General features: G+C 43.7%; 2 protein-coding genes across 5 annotated transcripts; both read left to right on the top strand.

Annotated features, from left to right (window-relative positions):
• The first annotated feature begins 1001 nt into the window (after positions 1–1001).
• Positions 1002–18628, top strand: LOC128305781 (sodium- and chloride-dependent GABA transporter ine). Of its 4 annotated transcripts, none has more exons than XM_053043389.1 (11): positions 1002–1082; positions 7322–7975; positions 8071–8299; positions 12874–13061; positions 13150–13284; positions 16081–16303; positions 16368–16635; positions 16706–17047; positions 17122–17463; positions 17535–17711; positions 17798–18628. In XM_053043389.1, exons 2-11 carry the CDS (start codon positions 7528–7530, stop codon positions 18107–18109), a joined length of 2664 nt encoding a protein of 887 aa, XP_052899349.1. In that variant the 5' UTR covers positions 1002–1082; positions 7322–7527; the 3' UTR covers positions 18110–18628. The 4 variants fall into 4 exon arrangements, with proteins under 4 accessions (XP_052899349.1, XP_052899346.1, XP_052899345.1 ...); XM_053043386.1 differs by lacking the exon at positions 1002–1082 and adding an exon at positions 2006–2374; XM_053043385.1 differs by lacking the exon at positions 1002–1082 and adding an exon at positions 2006–2374 and having other exon boundaries at positions 7270–7975.
• A 340-nt stretch (positions 18629–18968) lies between these two features.
• LOC128300587 (uncharacterized) lies at positions 18969–21637 on the top strand. The gene is made up of 4 exons (XM_053036705.1): positions 18969–19177; positions 19335–19847; positions 19921–20358; positions 20425–21637. The coding sequence occupies exons 1-4, from the start codon at positions 19079–19081 to the stop codon at positions 20551–20553; spliced, it is 1179 nt and encodes a 392-aa protein (XP_052892665.1). The 5' UTR covers positions 18969–19078; the 3' UTR covers positions 20554–21637.
• The last annotated feature ends 5 nt before the right edge of the window (positions 21638–21642 follow it).

Here is a 21642-nt window from a genome sequence, read left to right as displayed (position 1 = left end):
CTTTACTTCTGATAATAAAGACATATTCGCTACGTTTTCGCGCAGTCACTTGTGTAATCAAAATTGAAATGTTTTGCTGTTATTTATGGATTTTAAACAACGCATGATAAGCAGCCAAACTGTAGCATGTTTGTTGCATGACCAAGACAGCCTAGACGATTGATAAGTTTTATAGCAAAACAGTCGAAATGAATGTGATAATTAAATAGGCAATGGACAATAACATGGTATGGGAATTAATTCTAGATAATTTATTACAATAACAACGTGCTTGATAAAGAAACTAAATTACTGGAAGCTTGGTTTTTAGTGAATAAAATATTATAAATCCATTAATCCATATCACACTCTAATATTATTAACATAATTAATTAATTATTGACTTAATAGACTCTAGAAGTCAAAGCAACCAATTACACGAAAGTAATAGTATAATATATAATTAAGATAGAGAGAAAGTTAAAAATAATGTGTGAGAAGCATAGAATCATTTAAACAGAACAATAAAACATCGACTAGCATAGAATGATGCAACAAACGAGCAAGCGGCAGAACGAGAGACACTTAACCTACTAGAGAGTGATCGGGGAGGAAAGCACTAATCAGATCATGTGTCATTACAGTGCGGTTTGAAAAACGGCAACAGACGATGAACGATGTCTAGCGCGATTATGTACACTTTGCACGTGTTTGAAGTGACTTAAACGATTTACGTATACCTTTACAACATAAATAATAGACAGAATATTAACCCTCGAATAGAAATCTGAACGGCCTAAGCGATTTACTGGAGATGGCAATTTGTCGTCTCCGATATACGCGGCTCATCGGACTCTCGCGAGGAGTCCGTCCGGATGCGTGAGAATGATGCGATCAGATGCGGTTGCCTGACGCGAGATCAACTTCCTCGCGTACGGTTTGGAGCGATTGTGCACACTTGGTCGGCTGTTGCCGTTGCGGCTAGTCGTCCCGTTGGTCGATCGTTTAGTAGCGGCTGCTAGATAGAAGCGAAAGCACGGACCGAACGGTACGCGAGTGCGCTCTATAAAGTCCCGACTCATTGCGGCCGGCACAGTGCGCGGGTAGGTGTTCGATAAGTCGTGTGTTAATTAGATAGTTTCTAGCGCGGTATTAAGATACTGTAACAAACTGGAGTTTGAAAGACCGCAAAGCACAGATCAATTGGAAATTGTCAATGAAATGCGTGACTTCTGGCTGTAAATCGGTGAAACCCGCAACATACGCGCACACCCGAGCATTATTTGATAAGAACCCGATATCTTGCAGCAGTTGTCACAACCGGGTCTTCGCACACCTTGATGGGTGGCTTGATAAGCGGCCAAGCTACCCACAAGACGTCCATAAGCATGAGTCAAACGAAAGTGGCCCATGTGCCGGTGGTGGGCATTGATAAGACGGTCCCGAAGTTCGCTGGTTCGATTAGATAGAACCACCCTGTCAGTCTCGTGTGTGAGGCGAGCTGTCGCAGAATTGCAATAGCCGACGGCGGACTCACCTGACGCGTTTGTGAGAAGCGGTTCCTTTAAAACACTAGCTATTAAAAGTTAGTTTGCGCTTCTATGGTCTGATGCCACAATGGTGTCGGATTTGTCACTAGCGTGTGGTGATACTCTTTAATTGAACCCGAATTCTAACCGTGTGTGAATTGTGCCTGCACGTTCCTTTAATCGCATCCGTCTGGTAAGCAACAGGTAGCCGACAGATTGTTTTCGTGCTCGTCCAGGGTTTTTACGGCAAACCCGTCTCAGCTCTCATCGTCAGTGTCGTCGGCGTCCATTGCGTGGTTCGATTGTCTCAGAATGACTCTCTTCTCAGCGGGACATTGTTTTTTTTTTCGTATTCCGTTCTTCAGTTTTTGTGCATGCGTGCGCCGATTATCATCGAGAGACCGATTTCACGGTCGCTTCGATGTCCATCAACCAGCCGGACCAGTCCGAGCTGACGGACGGCTGATTGCGTCGGTCAGTCTTCGTGATGCGTTCAAGATGATGGCATGACATTGTGTCACCGGACAGTCGTACGCACACACCCCCACAGCTGGCGGGTGGTTCGGGAAAATCAAGCGCGCTCGCGTGTGTCTGTGTGCGTGTTTGTGTGTGTGTGTTTGAGTGATTAATGTGCGCGTGCGTATGTGACAATTGCAAGTGCGAGATCGTGGGGAAGGAAAATTTGAAAAGTGAAATCAAAATCAACCCGGCAATACCCACTTCAAACGATGTAACGCGCGAACCGATCCCAAGGTTCGCATTCTAGCATGATCGGGTTAGGGAAGCAAAAGAGGGTGAGAAATGGAGAGAAGGCGGGAAAGATAGCAAAAAAGAGAAAAGAAACTAACCCGCAATTTAATAACAAGGTTCGTAAAAATAGGAAACAACAAAACATATTGTAGTGTTGGGAAAGAAGTATCGAAGAGAAAACAGAATACTGCACCGCATAGGGGTGGTAGATTTTCCTCCCCTGGATGTGAAAATTTGACAGCTGCAAGTACAGCGCCTACTAGAACCGATACAGTGCTCACATCCATCAGCTGAGTGTATCAAGTGATCGTGTTATCTGGAGCATGTGATAAAGAAGTGCAACACAGATCATAAAACACGTTGTGCGAAAATTTAATATTGAAAATAGAATGAAGCAATACAAGCGGGTACCACCGTCAAAACCGCACACACCGTACGTGCCATGCAGTGCCATGTGTACCGATGTATAAATTAATGTCAATTATGGCATGAAAATTAGTGAGCAGCGAGTATTTGTTTTACAAAAGGTGCATATGTGTTGGGGTCGAGCTGGTCCGAATGGTCGCAGGAAATGGTTCGCCCCAACTATTCTTACAACCTTACCATCGTGAACAACAGTGACATCGGAACCGAACGTACAGTGTAGTGTGCGGGACGTTGCATGGGTGACAGAATAGTTACACCACCGCGTCATGTCATCAGCAGCAATGTTCTAATTAATGGTGCTTCTTCCTCCTCGTTTGAACTGTGCGTGGTGGAGGTCCCCCGGTGTAGGTGTGTGTGTGTGTGTTTGTTTGATACTGATCCGGTGTACGATGCTACTGAGGTACGGGTACGGGGTGATATGCGTGCAAAGATTAATGCGAACTTTAATTCCAAACCGTCCAGTCACCGGACCCGAGTGGTCTAGAGCAATGATTAATGATAGATCTGGACTGGTCGCTCCAACGACAGAGAGGTTTTGGGAAGAGAAGTTGAGGAATTCGTTGCATTCCTGGGGCTCAAAGTACCTGGTGACTTCCAAGATTTGAGCTCCAAAATACGCGGACTTGCATACTCATAGCCGAATATCAATCAACTTCCACACCAGTACCATGAAAGTATGATTCGATTAAAGTCTTCAATGTCGAACTTATCGCTAGTTATCACTGAGAAGTGCTCTTATCACCCGAAACACATGTCCCTGCCTTGTGAGACCTGTTAGGGGCACCTCTTGAAGACCTCTAGTGCAAGTCTGCACCCAGGGGCGTAGATAATCGTTTGGCCCACCTGAATCAAGTTCGTCCAACAGCGTTGGGTCAGTTTTTGCCAGTTTGCCCAGTGTAGTGACCTGAAGTATCCGTAGCAGAAATCAAGTTCCCACAAGCAAAAGGGGGTAAAAAAATCCGTCTAGTCCGGGAAATTGATAGCGGCGTTGATGTATTTTGCTCTCTCGTTTTTTTTCTGCTCTCTCCCATTTCCACCACCTGACAAACGTGCAAGGCATTGTATTTCGCTTTGAAAACACATTTTCGCTTCCTTGGTTTATCCGTTTTGACTGAAGACATTCTAAAATTAGCCAATCTCTTCTGCTGCTGCTGCTTCGGCTATTGTTATGGCGGAACGGTGTCGCGCTACTGCCGCCGGATAGCGTTGATTGGTGTTTGGTTGCGGTTTGCGGAAAGCGTGTGGTCACCACCGAACTTGACACGGCTCGAACTCGACTCTTTGATGGGTCTGACGGATCGTGACGGAACGATTGTCTGCCGAGCATATTATAAACCACATGCGAGTTACCACCGATGTGTTGGTTAACACCAATACACTGTGAACTTTTTGGCGGAAGAATATTTTTATCGATATAGTATCTCATATCGGTAGCAAGACGTACAACCGGTTTTGCAATGCACAATTAGTGCCATTACTGTGCGTATTTTGGGCTACATAAGTGAGGTGAATCATTGCGCAGTGAGTCATGCAGATACAGGCTAATTGTATTGGCAAAGTTGAATACGATGAAGATGCTAGATACCAAATGTTTTGGATATGATTTTAGACACTTATTAAAAAACCAAACAAAATGTTGGGAATTATTGGAAATTATTGGGAATCCTCTAGAAGACATAGCTGGAATCTTCCGAAGAATGTCCCAAAACGAAGTCATTCAGTGATTGTGATAAATTGCAAGGCAGATTGCTTTGTCTCGCTATTGCTAGATATAGCACTGGAAAAGGAAACTTGATGACCAACTCCATAGATTGATCGTCATCTTCTAGTCATCTTCTGTCAGGATCTACTCATCTTAGGTATACAGACAGTGTATAATGAGGTAACAGTATAGAACTTTGGATGAACATTCCGGAGGTAATCTCGTCGATCTCAGATGTTTCTTTATTGTACACCCATTGGTTCTAGTACTACCCTTTTCCATTGAGACTTGAACCTTATTCAAAGTTCTAGAAATTCTAAAAGCTTGAAGAAACTTGGAAAGATATTTAACCTTGTTTGTGTTGAAGATCGTGCTCTGGAAACCTTACTTCGATATTCTTAAATGTGCTGGAGATACCAAACTATAAAATCTGTGGGTCACAAAAGAGAACTACTTCGAACGATCTACTTTCCATAAGTTAGTTTTAGATTCTCCACCAAGATGGTATCCATGGATCGATTCTCCATGTTAATGAGTTTCGAAGAGTATCCTGCAATCCATTTTAAGGTTGGAATGACTAATCAGACTATGATCATTATATTGTGTATACTATTTTTACTTAAGCTATGTCTCGTAAAATACTCAAGCCAAACCAACCTGCAGTTTTAACTTGTGCTCTAGAATGGTAAGACAGACACATGGACAAAACGACAATAAAACTTCAAACATTTATTACGTCCGTTTTATGCCACAGGATTAAATGAAGGTGAACGCCTAGTGGGTTGTAAAAAGCTTAGCATTTATACCAACGTGATTAATCCACTCTAGATGTACTGGCAAATGGCATAGTTGTTGTAGATAGTCGCTTGACCTGGACGCGGATTCCAGGCATTTTTTTTTTTCGTACGTAACAGTAACACTTTTGATAAGCACAGCTGCGCTTCGTCGTGCTCATTGCCAGCGCTGCAGAAAAGTGTGCCAAGCAATGAATCAAACTATACCGTCAGGCCGACGGCAGGCAGCTCGTGCAAGAAGCACAGGAAGCGTCATGTTGCCGTTAAACTGTCCATCAAACGCCAACACCGATCATATATTCCCACCCAAACACACACACACACTCGCCACGCCTCAACGCCATTGGCGATGGGATTCACGTGCCCTTTAAGTTTGAGTGCTTCAATTCTTATCAGTTACCGGCTGGTAGGGTTATGGAACCGATCGCCCCGGGAATACCACACCAGGACGGCGGTTCCCCGGCGGTCCTTAGATTAGGTAAAACAGAGTGCGAATGTCAGCCCAGAGCAAACCCCAAGGCAGTAAGGGGGGGTGGTAATAGTAACAGTGTTTGGCCACAAACCATTTTCACATCTCGCTTGCACCTGTGCCGGACCCCGTCCGTGTTTGTGTTTGTAAACATTGATCCGGAACAACACACGACACGGGATGCTACTCGGGACAACTTCCGAGGTTGGGGGGGTTTTTTTTGCAGCAAAAGTGTTGGTGTCGCTATTTGTTGTCCCGAGAACCCGATCGTCATCACAGCCATGTCATGTTTGGCATGTGTTCAACAACGGTGTCAAGCATGGTGATCGGTAATGTCTCACGAAGTCGAAGCGATACACGCGATACAGCATGGTCATGAAATCATTTCGAACTCGGTGGTCTTGCGAGGTGGTTTTTGAGAACTTTGTATTTCACACCAAAATTTATCCCGCAGTTTACGACGCCCGGTCCGGGGTGAGTTTGTCAATAACAATTTCATTTACGGCTGTCGTTGGACGAGATACCGCCAAAAGATTTTGTTGGTATGGTCGGTATGATCTTCGAATGTTTAGAAGAATGATTCGGGGAGTCAAAAATTACACTCATCCTATCGCAAAGACTAGAAGAATTTTGTAAAAAAGAAGATCTTTAAGAGATATGACTAGTGTTAACGGTATAGATATAACAAATAGTTTGAAAGTATAAGACAAACAGATGCAAATTAGAAGGAGAAATGGATTAAAACCAAAAAGGCAATAAATTTCCCAATTTTCAAATAATACTCTCAATATCCCGAACTACACAACTCACCAAGGCACATAACTGTACCCATTTCTTAGTACATTTTCCCTACATTATTTACTTCGCCCGTTGAGAGTATCAATTTAAGAACCGCTAATAGATACTCGTTAAAATCGCTAATACTTGAGACCGCCCAACGAACGAACCTCTTGCACGGCTGCGCGCCTCCATCCATTCCGCGTTCCTTCAAGCCGCGTTTGTTTTGCGGATCGTTTGAGAAGGATTTGTGGTGCTGATTTACGATCGCCCTGTGGAAAGAATTTTATGTACTTGCATAGCGGCCCGAAGATTGCGTAGCGCCGGGTGGCAAAAGTGATCAACGCAACACCAACATTCAACAGACGGATTTTTTTTTCTTGTGTCTTTGTGTGAATGAAGAGTGCGAATGAAGAATTTTGTTTGAGTGTTTGTTGTGGTACTGTATTGTTTTTGTCTGTTTTTATTTTATTTCTATCGCAACTCCCCCAAAAAAAGATGAAGAAATGGACGAGGATTAAAAGGGAACGGAGTACCATTTTTGCGTGCACATTATGTATGGTTTAGTGTTTTTGATATTTTTTTTTTCTTGTACAGCAAGAATGACGATTTATGTTGATGTATATTTAGCAGCAGAACCGTTCTAAAATAAAAGATATCCCTTAAAATTATTGCTTTAGACATACGATAAAAATATGTTGGTACGAAGCATACGACCCACTGCCGACTGTGCGATTTTTCGCGACGTGGGTGTTGTAGAATTCGTTGTGTAAACAATTGTTTTATTTTTTTGTGTTTGTGCCAACTGTGTGATACCATTTGTTGCATATTAATTGTGATTAGCTTTTAGCTTATTGAATTAACGCATAACATTAATTTCGTGGACGGTAAATAGCAAAACTGCCAAGGGAAATAATGCTGACAACGGTCCGTGAGTGCATTATCGATCGAACTCAATGCGTGAGAGATCAATACGTGCTGTGATAAAATATTTGAAGATCGCCGGTGCAACTGAGAATCCTTAGTGCGCCGTCTGCCAGTGTGTGCGAGTGCGCGTGTGTGTATCGCTGCCAAAGTTCCTTTACCCTCACCTGTGGTACGATGGATTCGCAGGAGCAAAACCAGGTGGAAATACAATCAGTGAACCCAATACCCAACCGACGTCCAATCAACGATCTGCATTACAGTGCCATTAACAGCAACTACAGGCAGCAGAACAAGCTAAATAGTAACAGTTCCAGCAGCCCAACGAATGCGACACTGGGGAATCTTTCCGGTGGCAGTGAGGAAACGAAGGCACTCCTGCCGACGATTGGTCCAAGCGGGCGCAAGTTTGTGATCGTACCATGTCAAACGGGTGGCGCTGTAGGAGATCCCGGTGGAACGGCACCGAGTGCGGGAGGGGGAAATCCGGGAACGAGCGGTGTAAAGGTTGAACCCGGCGAGGGTTCGACGTCCAGCGGACCGAGCTCTATAACAGTTCCAACGGCGCCGGTTGGATCCTATATGAAGCCGAAATACTTCAACAGTCTGCGATCGGTACGATCAGGTGAGATTGATTCTGCTTGCATGTTAATTTTGCTTAGCAAAAACTTGATCGAAATGAGGTAATTATCTTACACCAAACAATAAACTTTTCCACAGCGAACGATCCGCAAGGGTTGGCGAATCTGCAGCAGAATCAGGCCTCGATCGTACGCAGTGGTTCGTACATATTCAGCGATGTCGGCGGTACACCGCGGCTATTTTCCGACGCCACCTCGATCCGATCGCTCGCATCAATCGGCATGGGATCTACCGATGGGCGGCGAATGGTCATCCGTAGGGTACCGAACTCCCCGAACGAGCTGCTCACCATGATCAACCCACCGACGTAAGTGGCCAATTTCGGCATAACAGCTGCGTAAAGAGCATAGATTTGTATCTCACACTGACCCGGGCCGTACTACGCGGAAGATTGGAAGCTGAAGAATTATTCAATTGAGCGAATCCCCCGGTGGTTCGGTACTGCGCAAAGGGAGGGAATTTCCAGCGAAAGTGATTAACGTGCTGACACGCGATCGCACGCATCAACTGTGCGGTGGTTCGATGTAAAGCACTCCAGCCAAGGTAGTACTGCATCTGTTTGGTTAATAATGACCCAGATATCTAGATCGGGCGTTATTAAATTGCGCAACTTGGGCGGATAATGAACTGAAATTGAATTAGCTACCACTACGCTGCTCCTTACAAAGCGTTGTGGACAACGCTTGATAGTGGAGTGGTGAATTCTTTGCTCATTGGGACTCTTACAGTCGAGAGAGTCCGCTGGGAGATGTGAGAATGAGACTGGAACGCACCGGAATTCAAAGGTAGATTCAAACAGACTGGTATTCACACGATACCGTACCTCGTTGGCTGTGGTTTACCACAACTCCCCGTTTTATATAAGACACAATGGGTTAGATAGAGACCCAGGTGGCAGCTGACAGTGATGCATCTTTGAAATGCACGCCCGCACTGTCCACCCGCACTGTCCACAGGGTAAAGCCCAATCTCATGTCCACAGCCACATGTCGTCTGATATGAATGCTTAAATTTGTCAACCCACATTTACGCGTCCGCGCCTGGACGGATGTCACCGGATCGCGGGGGGAACCGATGTTTGTGGCTTCGGAAAGTGGACCGTCATCGTGCGCGTGCGGAATGAGGTCAATTCGGACGCTCGGACGGTGAATTGTGCGGATTAAATTGGCACCGGCTGAAGCATTCTTTGGACTGCACGGATTTCGGTGCGTTCAGAGGTGAGCATATGGTTGGCCTGCACAGTTCTAATCCATTCGAGCCAGTAAACGATGGTGCTCAATTGAGGAAATTGTCATCATGTGGGGATGGCAGTAGAATTTCGTTCGATTAGCATGAGTCCCCCGGGTCTGAGGCATGGTGACACTTGGCTGGTGTTCCAGTTGATTTGCAAGTTGCTGCCATTGCGAAAATGGGCCTGATAGGGTGAAAGTGTGCGAATAATGTTGCATTTAGGAAGCGTTTAAGTTTAAGTTATCGGTCAGATCTCACAAAGAAGTACTATCAGTCCTTTATTGAAGTATTTTCAGCGCTTTTGAAGATGGTTTTTGTGAAGAATGCAGAAACAGAATATTGCTTTTTGTTCAGGTTTATTAAACTCTGTCCTCACATATTAATAATTTATTCGAACATAGTTTTCAAATAAAATTTTTAAAGGTAAATGAATGATTGCTTCTTTGTATTTGTTAATTTATTTATTTGCATTAAAATTATTAATAACTGTATCATAGTTTAATAATAATTTTATATGTTTTAACATCAGGTTATATCAAAACTAGGGCCCAAAATCCATTAAATAAACAAAGAAATAAGAGTAATATGCTTCATAATACACCATTTCTTGTTTACTAAGAGATATGCACAGTATATCAAATAATGTTTAAATTCTCCTACTTGCAACAGGAAAGACAATCAATTGTACAAATATGATCTAACCCCGCAATAATGCCAGCAATAATTGTGCTTCCACATTATTAAACTCTCCCGACAAGCATCCTTATTATATGCCATTAATTCAAATAGACCTTTCCCCTGGAATAAAACACTAAACTCATTATTACCCCAAGTGTTTTCGTTTTTTTGTATACGCGTCGGTCCGCAACACAGCGGCAACGGGTCCGGTGTCTGATGCGAGTCCAGTAAAAAAGGCACACGAATCATCTCAGCCACCGCTCAGGTCGCTCGGAGGGCCGTGAATTTGGTGAACAAATATTTAACCATCGTCATAAACTATCTCAACCATTAGCGTGTCTTGTGCGCAAACGTGTACTTGACGTTGCCGCCGTGTAGATACCGTGGTTCGTTCCCGGCACATTTCCGCAGCCGGCTTGCTGTGGTTGTCTCGCAACAGCCTCCCCCGTGCAAACAGGAGTTTGCATTGCCGACGATTAAAGTGTCCGGTGGAATGATAAATATCGGATATAGTGCGATAACGAATTGCCATTGCGTGCACGAGCAATAACAGTGAGCACTGGGTTCTTGATTTGCTGATAGTGTTTTTGATGTTTTATGAATAATTTCTCATTAAAATATTTAAATAAAATTAACAATTTTCTTTTGTAAAAAGATGTTATAAAAGAAAAAGGAACCATCGTATCAATATCAATTAAATATGCTTCAATTTTAAATACTACTTCAATGGCGGTTGTATCCTAATATCCTTGTACGTGGAAATCATAATACGATAAAATGTATCCACTCACGTGCATTGTTACTTATCAAACTGTACCCTGGGCATACGATACTGATTATCTTTTTCTCCGCCCGAGCAGGGCAATGTTGCCACAAACGATTATCACCTGTCCTGATATGACGTAGATCGTAGACGATGGCTTTTGTCAAGTTGACCGAAAAGCCTAACTGCCACGGGATGTTGCCACGGGCCAGCTTGGATCGCTCAGTACGATCCGGAACGTGAACCGGTACGAATCGCTTTGCTTGATCCAGTTCGAAGGGATCAAGGGCTTTAGCAGCATCCGTATCCGTGGTTTAGTGTCCATCGAGCTCGGTCGTACTCTAATTATCTCAGGGATTAAGTGAGCTTAAAATAGAGCTGTTCTTGAAATAGAATTCTGTGTATCCTGGCCTTTATATTGGTGAATATGGTGTATGCAGTGCAGTAGTTGTTTAATAATTAGATACACACACAGTTCTCAGTAACAAAATGAGTGTGCAAAGTGCAAAACAAGAACCGATCGCTAATGGAACCGAAAAGACAAATCCTCACCCGTTGAAGATCCCTGTCTATCCGAATGGAGCGGCTGGTACTACGGATAGGACGCCTCTGATGACGTCGCTACCAAGCTATCCGAATAGCCCGGTTATGATGCGACGGTTTATTGGAGAGTAAGTGATATTTTCTGTTCCGAATGGTTGAATCGGATTGAATAAATTAAGAACTCTTGAAGGGATGGAAGAAGTGACCTTGATCGTTTGCGATTTGGTGATCAAAACTGGACAAAAAGATTGATGGAAAGTGGAAGTGACGAACCGGATCTAATGACACATGAGATAGTCACGTGATCATAGAAGAAAACCGTTGTAAAGTAACTTATAAAATGTAGTTCAAAATTGAATCTTAAAAAGCATCGTAAAGCATATCGGATAAGAGATACATTTTTTCTACGACAAAAAGACATGAAACTCACGAACATGATCGTCAGCTCATGCACTACATGTGACCTTCCATCATTTACGCTCCGCAAAACCGCAACCGTTCAGAGTTCCTGCTTGGGACCGGTATCATTTCACCTGAACCGACCTTACATAAACCACTTCCTGCCATTCCCGGGTCCACCGTTCAACTGATCGCTTTCAAAATCGTTCGCATTCATGTGTCACGATGATAGTTTATTTCCGTACCCATCACCCATCAATCTATCGAGATATGGCTGATGAAGAGTTTATTTCTCGCATGCCTTACTGTATGTGCAAGTTATTTATGTTGTTGAATGCGACTAATAAGCATTCAATTGCCAGAGAAGTTGAACGGGGTAGATAAGAAAAGTTAAATTAGGCCAAAATATACCGTGATTTTGTGCAACTTAGAAATTATTTCATATAAACGTTGTTGTTAACAGTATACATAATCCATCAAGTGTCTGAAATTCCAAATAAACAACATCCTTTGCTCACGCCATCACATTTAAAAGCCATCCTTGGTGACCATGGTAATGATCGTGTGATCCGTTCTGTGATACCAGCGCGATCGATTAGCACTTCTGTTGACATGTAAACGAGCGACGGAATGTTTCTTTATAGACGAGATCTTTGCTCTTGAGAACGAAATTATATCGAGCTCGAGTTTTTTTTTTTGTCTGCTCACTAACCTCGTAGGTGCTCGTGTGAATTTAAATGGTGTTAATTAGTTCCAATAACAGAACAGGGCGCCTGTAGCAAAAAAAAAAACAAGCTTCAAACATGTTATGCTATCCCGCATATCAGGAAGTGATTTTTGGAGTTGAGAAAGCAAAAAATGGAAAAAATGGGAAACCATTTCCGTTTATGGTTATGTGATAAGAGGCATTTTTGGCACCTAGTGCCGTTCAGCATATTCTGATGGCCGTTCGACCTGGTTGTGTTTGTTTATGTTCATTTCTTGTTTACTAATGCCTTAGCTCACTTCACTGAGCTTTACTTTTAGACTTATGGTGCTAAATATATTTGCTGTTAATTATACTGTGCGATAGATTAGAGCGGTATAAATAGTCAAATTCACTTTAGGTGGGCCGCATTGGGCTTAAACCATTGTTGATACAGTTAAATAATGGGTGTTTTTGTAACGAAAATATTTTAACATGTGCCCTGATTTATGTCATAAAAAATGAGCAACGAAATGGAAGTTTTCTTTCAAATAACAATTTATTTTCAATTCCTATCTTGTAGCCCACCCGATGAAACGTACGAGAATGAAAGCTACGGGGGTTTGTCGGATGACTCCGACCTTGATAATCTCAAACCACGCAAGCAACACTGGGCGAACAAGATGCAGTTCGTGCTTGCCTGCATCGGATACTCGGTGGGCCTGGGGAACGTGTGGCGATTTCCGTATCTGTGTTATAAAAGTGGAGGAGGTATGTGAATTACACGATGGAAGATACTCCCAAGCATCGCAATCGCTAATAATCACCGCCATACTTCTCTTCCCGTTCTCATTTGCAGGAGTATTTCTGGTGCCCTATTTCATCATACTGCTAATCTGTGGAATTCCCATGCTGTTCATGGAGCTGGCGGTCGGTCAGTATACGGGCCGCGGACCGATCGGTGCACTTGGGCAACTCTGCCCACTGTTCAAAGGTACGTGCGGTATATTAAAACAAACAAACCAAAGAAAAACAATCCGTTCGAAAAAGGTTCGTCGCTTGCAATCCATCACGTAGAGCCAAATCTTTTGTTACGTAGAGAGAGAGAGAGAGAGAGGGAGAGCTAAATAAGCCCAATTAACCTTTTTTTGCAAATTAAAACATTCTTGTCAACGGTGTTTAGTGACGGTTAAAATATTGCTGCCGCTTTTATGAATGAAGCGAACAACTCCACCGTGCCCAACCTTTGTGTGCGAGCATTGGAGAGGAAATCTAAATTGTGAATGACGGCTCAATTCATTAATGACACGCGCAGAATAAACCGGCTCTAATGATCGGTGAGTTCAGCGCTCAGCAGGGAACGTTCTGTGCCCAGACCGAGACCGAGGTCAGTTGGGTCATAAATCTCAAATCCCGCCCTTTCGCCCATTCCCGTTGGTGCTATTTGCTGTGTAGCACAATCCGTTGACACAGAGTTATGTCAAGCGCGAATGAATACTGAGCTTCCTGACTCGCAGTCGTGACTCGTGTGATTTTGCCCGTTTGCTAATGGTATTACGGTAATCAATTAATTACCGAGTAGGCAATTCCCTTTTATAGCATTTCCCTTCATTCAGACATTCAGATCATCTTGATGCGAGTGTTCTTAAACGTTGCGCTTAGCGAGAGCATCATCGATCAGACTTTGTCAACACCTTCAACACGTGCTTGATCGATGACACGGTGATGAAGAAGAATGGCAAACTTCAACACTCTTTTGTTCCTCTCAAATGCATCCTCTAATGCACCGCGATGCAACCAACCGACCGTCGGTAGTTAATTTAGCTGTCGTGACGATGTCGCATTTATTTATGCTAATGGCTGGCACCCCATCCAGGGCACTTGTTTGTACGCGTTGCCAGCGGGTGTTCAAACAGAGTGCTGTGTGTGTATTTTGTTTTCTTCTCTACCCTGCAAAGTGAATGATGTGTCAATCATTAATCATTTACCGCGGTGCCGTTAGACTGGATCGTTAAAGAGAAAGAGTACGGGGCAGTACGGTTTTGTGTGTATTGCTCCGTTTTAACATAATCGGTGCTTACTCATGACTTCACTTCCATGTTTACTGGTGGGCAGTCAAAGCAGACAGCTTGGCACCCTCGATGGATGCAAGAAGAGGAAATAATTACTAACAAGAAACCGCTTCTGGTTAAGCTCGTTGGACCGCCCAGTTTAAGTTAAAACAAGATGGCGATCGTGAGCGAATGAATAAATCATTCATTAGCACCCGAACCCGATCGATCGTACTTCGTGCAATAACTATCGATATTGATAAATAATGCATATCGTTTAGGCTGCTGGGGAAGTAGCTCCCAGACATGATCCAGTGGGCAAAATCGAGAAGTTAAATGCTTATTTGCATTGTTTTGCGTACCCACTATTTACGGGGAAAGCTGTCGCAATAAATCACGAAAATTTAAATACCACTTTAGCTGCAGTACCGTATCGAGCGAATGAAACATTAATAGCTCGTTCGTAGCGAACAGTAGAAAAAATTAATTTAAAAAAACCACGTTTCTATACCATTAGATCATCTCGCCATCGTCAATGGAGTTGCCTTCGTCAATTAATCGATTTATAATGAAAACTCTTCTGCGCGTCTCTTTGCATTCTGCGAGCACGTCCAAAAAGAATCTTTCTGATGATAATTTAATAACATTCTCATCGCTTTTTTTCGTGCTGGGAGATGCATTGTGGAGTGTGCATGGGAAGGTCGTTTTGATTTATTGCACTGCAATAGGACGCATTAATTAGGTGGCATGCATTTCCGCATATAACGCTGCCATGCTGGTGGCCGTTACACAACGATATAACGATCGTACCGAATGGTGGAAATAAAATGGTACATCTGTAATCAGAGTCTGATGCACGTGCGGTGGCCAGTTAGAATCGTTCGCAGTTTCATAACAACAATGCAAACAGCAGCCCGTCAATTGTCATCCAAATCCGGCATTACATCACAGCAATTGTTTGCGGTAACGGATCGACACTGGTTTTATTGGAAGGTTGGCACACGTGCATTTCTACTTATTGTGTGTGTTTTATCACCATAATTGCATTCACATGATGTGGAAATGATAATGAGACAAATTAAATAAGTGAAAAAGTAATAACTAAAAAATGATTAAGAACACGTGACAATGGTGAAGTGATGAGATCGAAGTAAACCGATTGAAAACTGTACCAAGGGCGAAAAATCGTAGAAGGCGTTGGACTAATCAGGATTCGTAAATGTACGTAAATCGTAGAAAATGTGACCCAAGTAGTGGCGTTATGGTTCTCCTTAGCGCATACAAACGTTTATATATAGACTAGCTTACTAGGCCCGTTTACAGGGCTACGCAACAGAACTCTGAGATGTACGCAAGGGAGCTTTCTTTACGAGACTTTGCTGGTGTTGTTGAATCATGTTTGAAGTACACCTCCCTAACACCGATAATACCGTAGCAAAATTTTAGGCCCCCCTTTAAAAATTCCGCCCTGGGCCTCTAAGGGGATTGATCCTCCACTGGCAGCTACCAAAACACACCGCAGCACCGCCCCATTATATTTCCTTACTTGTCGATATACTAGACCAGGCACCCTGGTTCTCAGACATCAGAATTAATCTACTGCTTCTTCTAAAATTAAGTTTTGCGTTAAGAGATTTTTTACCCTTTTGGATAGGATCGATGGCTTTACTGTAATTAATTCTAATTAACAATTGTAAAATATTCTTTATCATTGTGGTTACTTTTTTCTTCCCCCACAGGTACCGGTCTGGCGAGTGTGGTCGTTTCATTCCTAATGTCAACGTACTACAGTGTGATCATAGCGTATGCAATCTACTACTTCTTCACCTCGTTCCGGCCTGAGCTACCGTGGACGGATTGTTCGCACCGTTGGAACACACCGGACTGCTGGATTCCGGAGCGCATGAAGCACAACCTAACGCGCCCGGATATGTCCCGCACACCGACGGAGGAATTTTTCGAGTAAGTAGCACCATGCATCTAGCGTAACGTATAACATTGACTATTGTGCTTCATTACTCCACAGAAATAAAGTGCTGCAAATTAGCCACGGTATTGAATATCCGGGTGCGATGCGATGGGAACTGGTAGCATGCCTAGTGTGCGCTTGGATTCTGGTGTACTTTGCCATCTGGAAGTCGATCAAATCGTCGGCAAAAGTACGCTACCTTACGGCAACCCTTCCATTTGTGCTGATTGTCGTGTTTCTGGGACGCTCGCTTACCCTGGAAGGTGCGGACAAGGGGCTGCACTATTTCTTCCGTCCAAATTGGGAAGAATTGGGAAGGGCCAATGTGCGTACATGATGAATCTTGTATCGAATGCGAGCAAACGTTCTAATAGTTGCTATTGTTCCTTCACTAGGTTTGGATCAATGCAGCAGCTCAAAATTTTAACTCGATCGGTATTGCGTTCGGTTCGATGATTTCGTTCGCAAGCTACAACAAGTACAACAACAACATCCTGCACGACACGCTGGCAGTGTCGTTCGTCAATGCCATTACGAGCTTGCTGGTCGGTATCTTCGCATTTGCCACCATCGGTAATATAGCGCTGGAGCAGAGCACTACCGTCGAGGACGTGATCAGCGGTGGTCCGGGATTGATCTTCGTCGTGTATCCACAGGCGCTAGCGAAAATGCCTGCCGCTCAGCTGTGGGCCGTGCTGTTCTTCTTCATGCTACTCTGTTTGGGATTAAACAGCCAGGTAGGTGGAGTTGGAATTAAAAAAAATTTGAAGAAGTATTAAGTTTAAAAATTAACCTCCATACCTTCACGCAGTTTGCCATCGTGGAAGTCGTGGTAACTTCGATTCAGGACGGATTTCCCCGGTGGATCAAGCGAAAGCTCGTCTACCATGAGCTGCTGGTGCTGATCGTGTGCGTCGTATCATTCTTTGCCGGGTTGCCCAATCTCATACAGGGCGGCATATACTTCTTCCAGCTGATTGACCACTATGCCGCCTCGGTATCGATCATGTTTCTTGCCTTCTTTGAGACGATCGCGATCGCGTGGTTCTATGGCATCAACCGACTGTCGAAGAACGTGAAGCAAATGACGGGACGATATCCGTCGCTCTATTTGCGATTCTGTTTGCTAGTCGCCGTTCCGTTGCTGTTGATCGTAAGTGATGCAACGTAGAAAGAATGCTAGCAACGATGAAGACGCTGACGACTTCTGTTCTTACTTTCCAGTCCTTGTGGATATTCAGCTTGATCAACTATGAAGCCCCAACGTATCATAATGGAAAGTACCATTATCCGGGCTGGGCGCACGGACTTGGATGGACAATTGCCTCCGCTTCTTTGGTTTGCATTCCATCGTATGCCGTGTATCAGATCGTTCGTGCCGAGGGCAACACGTTTGGACAGGTAAGTGATCGAACCAACTGTATTAGTTGCAGATCGAAAGATTGTGATGACAATATAATAATGTTAACATCATCTTTCTGCTGCAGAAACTGCTGAATACTTTGAAGCCGAATATTTACGAGTGTAAGATATGTGGCGAGCATCATTGCGATCATGACTTTCCCGAGGAAGAGATGGGACCGGAAATGGCAATCGTCGAGTCGACATCCGGCGCTCCACTAATACTGCAGCCACCTCCACCGGGACATATGCAGTACACGCAGCAGCAACAACTACACCACCACCAACAGCAGCAACAACAACATCCACAAGACGAACCGATGCTCCGTAACACGCATACTGTTCCCATCAACAATGGTCCACAGAATTCAAACTCAAACGGTGATGAAACACGATGATTTGAAGCTGATCAGTCCACCATGAAAGGTTTGAGACAAATGTTTAGTTAACGGTTTAGCATTATATAAAAAGCTACAATTGCAAATCAACCCCACGTGCGGATAAAAGACAACTCAATAATTTTAGTGCAATGTCACCAACTTAGTTACCATAACGAGCGTGATAGGAAACGAAGGCGCGCACCTAACCAATTAGTATAGTCGATACCGTGTACTAAAACGAAGTGGAAAACAGCAGAGGAGAGCGCTACATTGCCGTGTTCACGTGTTCTTGTGCAGCTAACACTCGAAAACGTTCAGTGTTTGGCCTTTAGTTTCATTACCAGTTTCTTTCCTAGCTTGTAATACACCGTAGGCTCCAAGAGCTCTCCGTCGACGGTTGTGCAGAGAGTTCGCGAAGGTTAGTTTTGTGACGCAAACCAATATAGTTGAAGATCCGGACAATGGATAAATAAAAAGAGAGATGTACGATATTTGTAAATCCTTTGCTAGGTTCGTTTCTAAAGTAAATAAAACACGAGTACTAAAATTGTTGTTTTGATGTACTATTTTTACTGGTACCAAACTCTGGTTCTGGTCGGACAACTTTTGTGAAATGTTTATCGTTGTATATGGTTTGTATTGAACATAATCGTGGTAAAATAAAAACAGCAAAATGAATATCGCATGTGATTCTAAAACGCATGGTAAAATGTTGCGCCAAATTCCTATTCCGCTTTACCACTGTGCCACCGTTTGACAGTCATGAGCGTGCTCTAGCGGCAAAAAGATGAACTATACAAGCGTCAACACACCAGGTTAGCTCAATTGGCATTGTTTACATACATTTTCACAAGCAATATTGCTTTTGCAAGTTCTTGCCTCGGTGCGGGAATAGTATTTTTGTCCTTTCTTGTGGTGGAAGAGAATTAGCTGTGCGTGGCAGACGAGAAAATTAAACTAGCATCAGATAGCTGAAGGTGTAGTGTGATGGCTGCTGGATGCAGCAAGACGTTCACCTCTAAATACGAGGAGGAGCTGTATTACGATGTGGAGTATGAGGAGTTTTGCAAAACCTTTGAATTTTCCGTAAGTTGTCGTCACTGGTTTTGTTGCTTACTTTCCCTTGTTCTGTCTCCTAAGAGTCGAACAAGAAACTTTGTCCCTCGAGAGAAGTTGGCAATCATTCCAACCCTGTTTCGATCCCTGCGTTTGCGTAATCATTGTTTGTGTACATAATTGGCAGAACTCATCGACCTGTTGGATTTGCAATGGGTACTACGGACCGAACTATGAAGAACCGCTGTGCGGTACGTGCCATTCGTTCATCTTTCCTAACCATCCACAAGACGAAGCCGAAGGACTGGCGACCGAGGTATCCGACGATGAAGATTCCGGTAACGATGAACCGCCGGAGAATGGTTCGGAAGCGAAGGATCGTTCCGATGGCGATCAGGATTTCGACCATCTGGATAGGCCCCGGCCATCGGCACCGCGCAATGTGAATCAATATCTCGATATGCTCTCACAGCCACGGGAAGCGGATGAATCGGAACGGCAAATCTGTGCCCTTCCGGTTGAGGTACTGCTATCGATCTTTTCCTACCTAGACGATCTTTCCCTGTGGAATGCGAGCGAGGTGTGCAAGCAGTGGAAGCGAATACTGGAAGTACACATTCCCCAGCAGATGTGGAAGAAGTACACCAAGGAACGGTGGCCACTATTTCAGCAGATATCAACCATTCCCAACTGGCTACATGTAAGTGTGGGCTGCTTATTGCCACAAGCATTGCTTGAGGTTAATAGAAAAAACTTTCTTTTATTCACCCAAGATGTATGGCGCACTGATGAACTCGTGCTTCTGTCGCACGTGTTTGATACAGATGGCACACAAGGCACCGATGCGCGGACGGATGAATCATATTCGCGCGAACCGGCTTCGCAATGACATCCGTTCGTTGGATCTTGACGCGACGGAAGGAATTGATGCGGTCGCTCTGGACAATCAGCTGTTTCACTGGCAAGCATCGATACTCGGTCCGGCCGGCAGCCCGTACGAGGGAGGCAAATTTTTCCTGTACATCGTCATACCCTGCTCGTACCCGATGTTACCGCCACAGGTTCGGTTTCTTACAAAAATTGTACACCCGAATGTGTCCCGCCACGGTGATGTCGGTATCGATATCATACAGCACAATTGGTCGCTGGCACTGACCATCTCCAAGTTGCTCCTGTCCGTGCAGAGTCTACTGACGGATCCGTTTACACAGGTAAGTCAAGGCAGCTTTATAGAATGAATTGAATTTAACATCTTTCATCCTTGTTTCCACGACTAGATTTGCATGGAACCAGAATTAGGCCGTATGTATGAGAACGACAGACCAAAGTTTGAAGCCCTCGCACGTCGTTGGACGTGGAAGTATGCCATGTACGAAGTGTTACCGCCGGTTGAGGGTCTGATATAAACACAAAGACAAGTGGGAACGCGAGCAGGCGAAATGAGAACTGAGAACTAGTTCCATATTACATCCATTGATAGATTGGACCTAAATTGTACTGTTCCGTGCTGCAGCGGGAATTGTGTTCTTACCCTATCGACTACCACACTATCTATCTCTACACTGTTGTACATTTATATACCCAAGCTAACTGTAGGTTTTTGTTTTAAGTAGTATTTACGTACCGTGTGCTTTACTGTAATTTCCTATTAGTGTTGCTTTCGATGTGATCATTATTCAGAAAGACATATTTATGAACAAAAAAACATAACGAAGACTTGTGAACTTGTAGAGTTCATCGCGTGCACTATTGTCCTCTTATTCTCGTGGGTGGATAAAGTAGTTCATCCACGCTGGAATGTATCAGATTGCGTTCTTAAGCGTACATTCTACAATGTTGTGGTGTGAACGCCCAGTAAATGTCTCTTTGTAGGGATTTTTTTCACTGCTCAACTCAATCGCTAGTCATAAGCCACATTTTCCCCAATAATTTCCCACTTCCTCAATAACTCCATGACAAAAGGTGTTGCTCTGGGTCCAAGTTTTTGTTTTACATTTGCATAATCGAACGATTAGTGGACTTACGAATGAATTTACTAAAACGAAAGCAAAGCCCTATTAGCACAAAGATAGCATCAGTGATTGTAGAGGTAAATAAGTAGCGAGATATTCCGAAGCTTCTGTAAGAACTTGTAAAAAAAGAAATATGAAAATGTACTCGCAGAGCGTGCAATGGACAGTTCCTCGTTCGTGTAAGAAAGGGGCAAAGAGGATGTAAGAAATTTAATTATTTACGAGGAACGGCTTGCGAAACAGCTCTTTTTAGCTGTACTTTGATGTAACATACGTACTGGCCAAAAAACGGGAGATATTAGACAGAAAATTGCTCTGGAGCACGGCTACCAAAACAGCAACCAACACAGACAGAACATAATTGTATAATTTCGATGTGTTGAACATTCATTCGTACCCGCAGTATAATTCCAGCAAAAGTGCCGTGCTTGTGGGCGCATTTTTGATAATAAATACAATCCAAGATGGTTTTCTCCCTTTCAC

The sequence above is a fragment of the Anopheles moucheti genome, chromosome 3 (assembly GCF_943734755.1).
Source record: "Anopheles moucheti chromosome 3, idAnoMoucSN_F20_07, whole genome shotgun sequence".
Lineage (NCBI taxonomy): Eukaryota > Metazoa > Arthropoda > Insecta > Diptera > Culicidae > Anopheles > Anopheles moucheti.
This window is presented reverse-complemented; position numbering and strand designations above follow the sequence as displayed.

Coding starts and splice junctions, on each gene's coding strand:
- LOC128300587 (XM_053036705.1), top strand. CDS start 19,079: ATGGCTGCTGGATGCAGCAAGACGTTCACCTCTAAATACGAGGAGGAG. Junction 19,848..19,920: donor CCATTCCCAACTGGCTACAT/GTAAGTGTGGGC, acceptor TATTCACCCAAG/ATGTATGGCGCACTGATGAA. Junction 20,359..20,424: donor TGACGGATCCGTTTACACAG/GTAAGTCAAGGC, acceptor TTCCACGACTAG/ATTTGCATGGAACCAGAATT.
- LOC128305781 (XM_053043389.1), top strand. CDS start 7,528: ATGGATTCGCAGGAGCAAAACCAGGTGGAAATACAATCAGTGAACCCA. Junction 8,300..12,873: donor ACCATGATCAACCCACCGAC/GTAAGTGGCCAA, acceptor CCTATCTTGTAG/CCCACCCGATGAAACGTACG. Junction 17,712..17,797: donor AGGGCAACACGTTTGGACAG/GTAAGTGATCGA, acceptor TTTCTGCTGCAG/AAACTGCTGAATACTTTGAA.